Source organism: Nymphalis io, chromosome 8 (assembly GCF_905147045.1).
Source record: "Nymphalis io chromosome 8, ilAglIoxx1.1, whole genome shotgun sequence".
NCBI lineage: Eukaryota > Metazoa > Arthropoda > Insecta > Lepidoptera > Nymphalidae > Nymphalis > Nymphalis io.
This window is the reverse complement of record NC_065895.1, coordinates 7,841,126-7,853,242: the sequence shown is the minus strand read 5'-3', so window position 1 is coordinate 7,853,242 and position 12,117 is coordinate 7,841,126. Positions and strand designations below refer to the sequence as shown.

Sequence of the window (12,117 nt, the reverse complement as noted above, 5' to 3'; positions counted from 1 at the left end):
CTTAAATATGACTAAATCTCATTAATCTGTATAGACAATTTTTTAAACGAGCTTTTTACGGATGAACTATTTAAATCGATAAGTCGATATGCCATTTAAAGAGCTTTGCCTGAGTGCAATATAGTTTTATTATATTGTAACAGTGAAAACTGTTATATAATACATTATATGCGTTTTGACATTATCACGAACATAACAGACAGGTGCACTCTGGGTGCTGGCAGTATAACTTATTCATAAGGGGCATTATGTATTAAGTATATATTTAAATCAGATTGGGAATTTATAATATAAGGCAGTCAAACTAATGTACCATCCATTTTAAGTTATTTTGCAAACTTGCATTGGGCTGCAATCACACGTAAACGTAAAAAACATTCTGCCGTATATGTATTCACAACTCAGTCAGTCTCATAGTCAGTCTTGAAGCGTCATCGGTTCGTTAACGTTGTCCGCAAATGCGCCAAAAGCGCGGCAAACTTGGCAATATGGCGCGAAAATAATTCGAAGTTTTTCCATACTAATAAGTAAATTGTGTTTAATATGAATGAATAAGAGTTTGTGACAGTGAGTAAAAATATAAGTAAAATAATTGTCTCCTTAAAATGACGACAAAATTAACGTGGGCACTGGTAAGGATTATAATGTATATTTTATATTTAAACAATTGTAAAAAAAAAAAAAAAACAATTTAATTTTAAATTGTTAAGTCCGTTCGTAATTTCCTAATTAACATAATAAGCTGGTAGTTTAAAAAAAACTTTCAGGAATTAAAAAAAAATCTAAATATATGAAATTGCAATATTTTAAATTCAAAACACTGATTTTTATGAAAACAATTTAAATTTATGATGTGTTTATTTTTATCTATGTATTTTATTTTAAGTCGGGAATTTATTAATTAATAAAATTCATTCGAAATCTTATAGAAATATATAATAAGTTAAACTATTATTTTTTGAATTTCTGCTAGTAACGATATTATACAATTCTAAGTATTTTGAGTTATAATCAACCAAACCAACACCTTATTGGTGACTAACTTTAAGAAAATGTATAACGTAACTACACTTACATTGTACATATATACATAGTAATATAAATTTTAAGCTGAACTTTATCAATATATTACTTTTACAAGTAGGTAAAGTAATCGATCGTTAAAATATACTTATTTTAATACCTCATATCAATTTAATATTCTTTAAAACGTGATGAAAGTAGTTATTGCATACATATATGCTCCTTATTAACCTTATTAATTATTTGATAAATTTTATATATTGCATTATTATATTAAGGTAATTATTACTTTAAGACTTACATATTTTCGACTTTAAAAATCCGTAGCATTTTATTATAAATATTTAGCATTTTACTTGAAGAATATAAAAAAACAAATACAATTACATATGTACTTGGTGGTAAGGGCTTGTGCAAGCCCGCCTGGATCGGCACCAGCCATTCATTACTGTTTTAGCACTTCTTATTATTATGTTTCGGTTTGAAGGGTGAGTGAGATAATAAGCACAAGATATATATCTTCTTAGACCTCAAATTAATATTTCATACAGCACCAATATCTATAAGCGGTAGTGACAATCTACCTTTAGGTGGCGCAATTGCCAGTTCGCCCACCTGTTATAAATGATATTTTTTTTATAAAAATCAGGAAAATGTAAGAAGAAATTCAAATATTTCTATTGAAGTACAAATACAGATGCGTCATAAAAATGAAAAACTTATATCAGTCATCATTTATAGACTGTTGAATTTTTATATATAACTTTCAGTGCTTTTGAGTAAAAATAGGACCAATGTACCAACCATGAAGTAAGATTGGTAGGTATGTTTGTTTGCCTGTTTATGGAGATATAGATTAAGACGGGCCGATTGGCGTGGTTGGTAGATACTTGCCTTTCACGCCGAAGGTTGTGGGTTCGATTCCCACCCAGAACAGACATTTGTGTGCACGAACATGTCTGTTTGTCCTGAGTCGGGCTGTAATTATCTATATAAGTATGTATTTACAAAAGAAAAATTGTGTATATAAGTTGTCTGGTTTCGATAGTACAAGCTCCACTTAGTTTGGGAACAGATGGCCGTGTGTGAATAATGTCCCAGGATATTATTATTATTAGATATCGTTTTGACATAAGTAATGAAATCAAGTTCGTATATAGTATGTAGGGTGAAATAATAGGGTGAAATAGTATTCTAGGGTGAAATAATTCAATAATATTATTTCATATTTTTAAATTTGATTTTTTTTAACTAAGATAAGTATAATGAGAGATTAGAGATAACAGGGTCAATTACAATATCATAACATGAGTTTTCTCAAATGTTTATCTCGCTTCTCTGACAACGCATCCATCATTTCGTGATAACGCTACTAATATTGTTTATCGAAAATATAAATAACAACTACTTACAATCAAACAAACTTACTTATACTAAACTTACTTACTTACTAAACTTACTTACTATCTTTATAATTCGGTTTTTTAATTATTTAACCTTTCAAATCTCCATAAACGTGTTGCCCGTGCTTTTGATGTATCTTTCTATTATTTGATTGAGTTTTTGTAATTTTATATGATACATAGGTTATAAATATCTACTTAATTCCTAGTGCAGCGGATGTATAAAAATGTTATATTTATATATGTTTTATCGAAACCGACAACTAACTAGGCGTATCAATTCAAATGTCGGAAATTCATGACATTAATATGTATCGGGTGCGTATCATGGCGTAAAGGTTGCGCGGGCGCCTGGATCAACACTGTTTTATAGATGCGGGTTCAAACCTTCCACATCGTGCGGGCAGACAAATCATGAATACAAATCGCCTACAAGTGAAATGATTTCGCTCTTGTAGCGACGTGTTAGCAAGCAGGAATTTAAATACACTATCTTCAATTTTATTCAAAACTTTAAAAAGACTGTCTTGAGACCTAAGTAGAAATAAACATACTAAAAAAAATATATTGTTTGAAATTATAGGATAATATGAAAACATTTTAATAAGGATCATATTTATATTTCCTTACGATACGAATACCAACTTCACGTATCACGTACCTACTTGTGGGTAAATGATAGGACTGCGGAATCATACAAATTATAATTGTTTATTCAATAATATTACATCGTTTGGTGCACCATATCGGACAAAAAACGCTTAAATAAATTTTTCTCACCATATTATATAAATCAGAAAATAGATATCATACGTAATTATTACAATATAACTAGTACCTACAAGTTTATGTTTTTATGTAATTTTGAATAAACATCCCTCTAAATACCTCTAATAAACTTTCTCTATCTAACTACAATATTTTTTACGGCTTGTCTGTGAGCTGTTGAAACTGTAGAGTTTAACAGACGAATTAAAATAAAATTGATGGTTTTCCTAAGTAAAGAAGTATAAAATGTGAGTACAAAATTATATATTCACACTTAACATTACATTGTTACAAATAAACAAATAATCTTCATAGCAAAAACTGCTTGTTTTCCGAGCACGCGGCACTTTCCGTGCGACCGTTGACGTAGTACGTCGGCAACTATGTCAATGCCGTAGTCATACTGCTGCACTATCTATTACGTTAACTCTTATCGACCTCTTCGATTATTAAAAATGACATCAAGACTTAGTCCTCCAAATTTACATTGTAAACAGGGAAAATAATAACAAATAGGTACATTTTTCACTATCATTCCATGAGGTAATTTAAATAGACGATTTCTCGTCCTTTAAAGTAGCTTTAGATTGTATATTGTATAAATTAACTGAGTAAGAACAAGTAAGATTTTTCAGTAAATAATTTATAGTCAATATTCTATAAACACATATGTGCATCATAAAGTAAATAATCGCTGCGTTATAACAATGTTAGTATAAGTACGTCAGTATCAGAAGCACACAATTACGGTATTATTATTATTATATGTATCGAATTCTTAACATACACACATTACACAACGTTGAACAATAAATCCACTTTAAAATAAAACAGTATATAGGTAAGTATTTGTTTTTTACAATTTAAATAAAACACAAAATTGTCTTATTCCAGGACGTATTTTACTACATAGGGACAAAGGTATCAGTTTAGCAGTTCTGTTTTCATTTATAATAATAATTTAAAAAATACGCTTCGTCCTATTCTACGACATAATCGGCTTCTATTTAAAATTTAAATATAATCCGTTTAACGTAATTAAGTAAAAGACGTACAAACACACAACATTTTGTATTTAATACATCATATCTACATCTGTACATCAATGTAAATATATATTATAATATACCTAACACTTAAAAATATTGTTCGTATAAACATGACTGTTATAATTAAATTATCTCATGGTACAAAAGTGAAAGCTTTGAAAATAAAAGATATTGTCAACAATAGATGATAAATCTCTTGCTCCTGATTCCTGGGTAAATTTCAATTACTCTTCGCAAACACTCCAATAAAATCGATTGAAAAAGTTTGTGTACATTGTAATAAGTAGATTTGGTTTGCTGTTGTCATGGTATAATATAAATGTTTACGTTTTATATTATTATACTTTTTATATTAAAATTGGACTTTCTTTCATATATCGTTATGATTTACTGATCAATTCTTTACGTACTCCGCATTTTTCAAGTTCGCAAATGTATAGAGGGCCGCATGAAAAAGTGTCCTTTCAAAGTTATTAAATTGTTGATTTACAGATTGTCTAGACTCAAGTTACTTTTTCATAAGATTACGAAGAATTAAATAAATATCGTAAAATGAATATTTGTCATTGATACTTTTGTTCTTCGTTTTATTTACCTGGAATATGTGTGTTAATTTTTTTCGTTAATGTTTGCAATATTAACAAAAAATTACTTTTGTTGATTTCTGTTAAAGTTGCACACCTATCTAAACCATAAAAGTCCCCTTTACTCACCGACGAAATTTGTATTTTCGCTTTTTAACTTATTCCTAGGAATTTGTTTTAAAAAAAAATTCAAGTTGTTGAATTTTCCCGTAGTATATGACTGAACAGAATGATCTCACTGTCTTTGAGTGACCCCATAGTTCTTCTTTATGTGGTTACATGTTCATTATCAAACCAGCAACCAGTATTAGGTACTACAATACATTTTCTTTCGATTTAAATTATACATGACGATCATAACAATAAATACTTATTGTCCTAGAGATTATATTAATGAAGAATAAAACAAACGTGACAGGGAACCCAGACGCAAAGACGTATCTTTGCATAAATTTCCTATAATTTTATAAGAATTAACCGTAATTAATTTATCGTTGTCGAATTGTTTACAGTTTTATTTGTGACTAATTAATATTATTATTGTGTTGTATTTCTCATATATTGGTCATAGATCTATATTTTATTAATAAGACTGTGACATTGTGATTAAAAAAATACATACACAGAAAGGTATGTATTTTTTTAATATTAGGTCAATTTACTTTAATTTTCTCTTAAGAGATGACTTCCTGGCACTATGCATTTATGAAAAGTGTCAGTGCCTATACTAGTAGTCCGAATTATTAGAATAGAAAAGATAATATTATAATTTCAAAATAAATAAAGTTAATAATTACCTAATATTTTATATTATTGTTATATCATATGCACACAATATTTCTTATTATATTCTATGCTTTAAATAATAATTTAACTACACAAAAATATTGCAGTAATGCAAACACTATTAATGAAACACGTTGACTTAACCCGGTCATAGTTATATAAATATCTCCCACCGATGTTATTTTTAACAATAAACTACACAAAATGTCCTCCGTCTAGTGCGGACTGACAGTGTCCTAAATGTTGCATTTTAATATCTATTAACCTTAATACGGTAACGCAAATAATTATTTTTCAAGGAATATATTTTAAAAATTATAATTTTTAAGACTTTTTTATATTAGTAAATAATGTATCTACTCTCTAATCATAATCACATCAACTTTTATATATTTTTAAACATACTGAAAAACACTTAACCTTTAAAATTAATAAAATTGAAGCTATAAATGTAAGGAAATTTGCACATCGTCTTTACTCAAACAGCGTAAAACATACATGGTTTGACATATTTGTTGTAATATACTGGTTGTCAAAAGATACATCAAATGTGGAGGATGGCTATAATTACCCGTACGCAAGATGCCTACTTTCACAATACTATCCAAGCCGAATGTACGGTTTTTACAATCTTGAACCTGTCACAAGCAAACAAGTTCTGTGCTCGCCTTAAGACTCATTGCGCAAATACCTATATCCAAATAATTAATAGCGCGTGTGGTGTGACGTGTTCAAAGTTTATTCGAACACAAAAATTAAAGGTCGTCACCCAAGCCGCACCACCGAGTAGCCAAATGCTCAGAAATTTTCAGATTTTCCTGTATATAATATAATAAACAATACTTACTTTTATTTTAAATACAATTTATATTTAATTTTTTTTTAATTGTATGTCAAAATATTCAAGTCGGCGTAAGCTCACTTTTGTAATGATTTTTTTTTGTTTTTATTTATTCGCTGGAAAAACACATTTACGTGTTTCCCCCACATGAGGCGCCGGCGCTGAAGGCGCCGAAATACCCACTAAATAACAGCGGTACCCAATCCATCATGTCGGGGGACGTCACGGGATCGCTTGCGCATACTACCGTGACGTCCCGACGGTTGGCCCGCCTCTGCGGGCCTCCAAATCTAGGGGGTTCTCAAGGTACAGAACCTTGGCGACACTCACGGCGGGAGGAGAAGATGCGTATAGTGCCGAAGTCTTCTCCCCGGTCTTTTTCGGCGAAGCGGGTCAGCGGAGGTACTCTCCTCACGCTCCCGCTCCGCGGCCTCCTTCTGCGACATGACATTTAGCAGAAGGAGACTATCCAGCTCCTCTTGCTACCAAGCATGGCATTTATCACGCTTGGCAGCGAAAGTTCTCCGCCAATTAAAGTCGCCAGGGTAAGGCGCTGAGGGCCCCACTTTTGTAATGAACTAATATATTTACGAATGAAAATATTTGCAATTATATGTAGATTTGTTGAATCCAAAAAATTACAACACGGCGCCTAAGCTATAAGTTACACCTAACGCCTGACCCATGAAGTAGTTTTAGTACGTACTCGTAGGTACCTATATAATTATGTTGGCTAATGACTTTATATACATATGTACGTACCATCATATTTAGTATAGGTTTTATTTCTAATTAAATATAAAAAATATATCATATTTACGTAACAAAAACTAGGTAAACAAATTGTTTAATATATTTTATCCTTACGTATTAATCAACCTTAAATATTAATTATATACAATTACTTAGTAGGAAAACTTGTGATGATACAAGAGCTATTTAGCATAATAAGAAACAAGGTAAAAAAAGTTACATGTTTTAATGGTTATATTCACAACATGACCATTTTTTTTTTCATTATGATATAAATTTTCATTATAAAATTAGTATACCAATTTATATTATGTATTAATGAGAAAAATACTACATAATTGACAGCATTTTCTCCTTTGTAGGGACTTTTAATTTCCTAGCAGACATTTATTTTACGCTATTGTTTCTAAAAATGCACTTAACAGAAAATCGCTTTTTATCCAAGCAATCTTTTATCACAGTTAAAGAGCGTGCGTTTTAAAACCGTAGCTGTCTGTACTTTAAAGCACTTTACGTGCAGGCAATATTGGAAAAATGTTGGTCGCACGTGTGTCGGAACAATTGGTGACAGGGAACATTTGAAATTAGAACTTACTATTTTAATATCAAATCCATGCATTATTATCTTTCTTCTTTTTTTTAATTCATTGCCTCCTCTTTTAATTGCGAAGATTCATTTTAAACAACTCCTGTCCATTAATTATATATTTCTTTCATTCAATTCATATAATTTAATTACAAATGTCAACTTATTCTTTATTTTAATAATGTTGTTCAATATTTTTTTACGTAGCAGAGAAAATGAAATTAGTAATTGGTGTATCACGTTAAATGTCATTAACTACCTAATAGTTAATCTATATAAATTTTACTTTTAATTTATATCCTGAAATAATTATTGTTTTACTTTGTTCACAGTGGCATTGGTGCTGGTGTATAATTATAGCTGCCCTGAATACATCCCATGGAGAAAAATTTATGCTCGGGTACTTAACGGGTTCTCAACGGCGGCCTGGTGACTTAAATTATCAAAAACCTGGAAGAGTTTTATCCGGTATATAAAGTTTTATTAAGAAATTTATAAGATATCATAATTTTTTTGGGCTGAGATAACAGTTACTTGTCAAATGCCATCTATTTGTCTGCCTTTCACTATTTATAAAAAATCTCATATTATATATAAAAATATAAAATTAACTATCAATAAAGAATAGCTGTGATGCCCCAGTAGACAGAAGTTTTGATCCTGACCGAACATATTGCATGTTAAAATCCGGCCAAGTGGCACTGAGTTTTCGTGTGCATTGATAATTGTATTTTTAATGTATATCGAGCTGGTGAAGGAATACGAGGAAGCTCCAAGACGAAATAGGCCTAGTAGTAAGATACAGTAAATCTTAATCGAAGATTTCGGGTTCAAAACCGGACAAGCACTTCTGAATTTTCAGCTGCATAATTTGTATTTATAATTCATCTCTCCTCGACGGTTAAGGAAAACACGAGGAAACCTGCATCGGATACAAAACTACTGTGTGAAAATCTAAAATCTGTGTATCTTATAGCTCGATATAGAACAGCATTGTGTAAAAAGATACAAACATTCTTCTCAAAATAATATATTGTATAGGAGAAAAATATCTTTGTTTTGAAACATATTACTCGTTTTTTAAGTGCTTGTCAGTCAAACCTCACATTATACAAACAACGTTATAAAAATAAAATTTCCAGAAGCAATATCTTATTAAACGATTGAGTGCAAAATATTACAAGAAAACATCGACCAAGATAAGTACAGTAGAAATAGCTAACATCGTTTCTTGACAACTTTATTGGAACTGTTTTTTTTTTATTATTTTAATATTAAGTTTTGTTTTGTAATAAAATAATCTGAGATAATTTTATGTAAAGCTATAAATATATTTAGGCCCTTAACAAAAACGTTTGAACCTTTTTTATCCGCCTTTAAAATTAAATGTAGGTATTTCTAATAAAAAAAAAACTTTTATAGGAGCAATCTCAATGGCAGTGGATGAAGTTAATGAAAAACTTCTTGGGCCCATGGGACATTCATTAGACTTCGTCGTTGCTGAGACTTATGGCCAAGAAGAAGTTTCAATACGACAGGTAATTCAATTTATATTCATAAAATAAATCTGCAGAGTTTTGGAAACGCGCTAATCTCTGGAATTACCAGTCGAAGTAATAATGTTTAACACGAGTGGAACCGCGTGGAGCTATATTATAATATTTTACTGTTACACTGTTCATATTAATATTAATATTTTATTTGAACGATTCAAGTGAGATTTTTTGCTACTGTTCCTACCACTATTCCACACGGTCATGAATTTACATTAATTATATTTCATTTTGATCAGCATAACATATTTATTTTTATTTTATTATACAGTTACATTAAAATTCTCTTTTAGTTTCTTTTATAATTGTATACCATAATTAGGTAATATCTAATAATTTAATATAAATATTAACAAAAATAATCTACAAAAAAACATTCAACAGTGTTCAATTGAAAAAATTAAAAAAATCTTTGAGGAACGTTTGTGTTTTAAAACAAAAAATTCTTAGATGATAACACACCTTGGAAATGAAATTATCGCCTACAGGTCGTTTCAAATAGAATTATGTATAATTGAACTATAATTAACAACTGTAAATCACAAAAAATAAAGAAAAATCCATTCATAGTTACGAGAGATTCATAGGAGCAGATGATGGGCTACAATTTTATATCGCGTAATATATAAGACTATGATAACCTTACACATGTGTGACCCGTTGTATCTAATTAACCCATATTATGTAATCTTTCAAGCACCGGTGAGTTTTTACAAACACTACAGAGTTTTCATGTCATATTTAATTGTGTTTGTATTTCATTTTCAATTGCGTCGTGTGACTGTTCAACACGCTTTAAGCAAGTGGTGGAACAAGCTTCAAACCTTCTCCTGTATCCATGATGGCATTGCTCATCAGTCTTTATAGCAGTCATATAAGTATTTAATATAAACTGTTTTGCGACCATTACTGGTGTTGCGAGTGGGAAATTTGCCTAATTTTTAGAAAAAACGAGAGCAATTTAAAAAAAGAGCCAAAGCCGAGGTGGCCACATCGCTAGAAAACATGAAACTTAACCAAAGATTGCGGGTTTAAGCTCAGGAAAGCACGTCTGAATTTTCTGTGCCTAATTTGTGTTTACAATTCAACTCGCGCTCGGTGGCGAAGGGAAACATCGTTATGAAACCTGCAAGTTACGAATGAAAATCTACCACGTGTATTCACCAACACCAACACACATTTAAAGCATTCACACGCAAGCTCTAACCTTTAACTCTAAGGTTCAGTATATACACCTTCAGACCGATTTCGGCCACGGCGGCCAATTTCAAGAAAGATTATCCAACGGCGCAGGAGATATTATAGTGCATAATTGTGTGCGCAATCACAGGTGCACTCTCATTAGCACTCCCGAACTCTCATAATCTGATGGGACGGCAATTCGACACGACAAATCATAAGTTAGAAGAAAATTGATTCGAGAATTTTTCGAAATTAATTTTATAAAATTATTTTTCATCCAAAAATTAACGCAAGATTATACTATTGAGCTTCCACTTTTGTTAAGTCAGTTTCACAGTTTCACTGTGTGGTTAACGAGAATTTTATTGCTAACAGAGAAAGTTTACGATAGTCATGACTCGTTGAAACCATTTGGTCACTTTGTGGTGATGTCAGCAGATGGCATAAAATACTTTATATGTTTATAAGAAAAATAGTAGATGTTTTTTATTACATAATTATATCTGCTATTACTTGTATACTTATTAGCTGGAGCTTTAACAAGGTAAATTTATTAGGAAAAATATTAAGGTCCAATGAAAAATAAAATGACTGAAGTGTGAAAAATGCTATATAACTTAATTTATAATTATAACTATATTTTGTATATATGCTTCCGGTTCCCGATCATATCAAAGGAGTTAGATGGATAATACAACAACTGCAGATAATCGTATACCGTATAAGGTTTTTTCGATGAACGTAAATCAACGCATATAAGGTTGCAGGTAATATAAGTAAAGCAAAAGGCGACATTAAAAACATATCATACGCAATGGAAGGTACAAATGAGTAACGAAGCAAATAGCTTCTGGCAAAATAAATTAATTAACTAAACATAATCTTATCGTTTCGAACGTCACGTGTAGTAACTTAATTTAGTTGTATATAAAATTTTTGCTTTATAAATATAATAACTTGCAAATGTCAATGAACTGTAGGCATGTGATTCACTAAGATATTAATTATTAGATTTGTTATATTTACTATTGGTAGGATTTTGTGCTAGCCAGACTTAAATCTTACCAAACTCAACATTTATTTTACATCATGACTTGGCTATGCAATGAATGGCTATGAATGTAATTATAGGCAGATAATATGTAGCATCCTAGACGTCACGGTGACCGGCACTTTGGAGATGAAAGTCATGTTTTATTCTTCTCAAACCGCCACACTGGAGACTAACACTTTAAGGTGCATCTCCTTGTTGCTCAGCATCGGATATGCCCATTTGACAATGCGAATTTGGTATAGCAAGTGTCAATCAATCAACCTTGGAAATTAAGATGTTATGTCCCTTGTGCCTGTAATAACACTGGCTCACTCACCCTTCAAACCGGAACACAACAATACCAAGTACTGCTGTTTTGCGTAGAATCATTAAATAATCCGATCGATTTGTCTTAACAATAACATCGGTAAAGACGATCGACTATGTGGACCTTCATATGGGTTGACCCATTTGTCCGTCGGCTTTCCCATTAAATATGTATTAAAAAAAACATATTTTAAATAAGTATTTAATCTAATTTGCATGGTGTTCGCTT

At 30.8% G+C, this 12,117-nt stretch overlaps 1 protein-coding gene across 2 annotated transcripts in view; it reads left to right on the top strand.

Moving 5' to 3' along the window:
* The first annotated feature begins 434 nt into the window (after positions 1-434).
* The window catches only part of LOC126769881 (receptor-type guanylate cyclase Gyc76C), a 43,645-nt gene continuing 31,962 nt past the window's right edge, over positions 435-12,117 (top strand). For both annotated transcript variants that reach the window (XM_050488833.1, XM_050488834.1), the window contains exons 1-3: positions 435-632; positions 8,126-8,261; positions 9,216-9,331. In XM_050488833.1, coding sequence (XP_050344790.1) covers positions 606-632; positions 8,126-8,261; positions 9,216-9,331 — 279 coding nt within the window. In that variant the 5' untranslated portion in view covers positions 435-605. The remainder of the gene's footprint in view (positions 633-8,125; positions 8,262-9,215; positions 9,332-12,117) is intronic.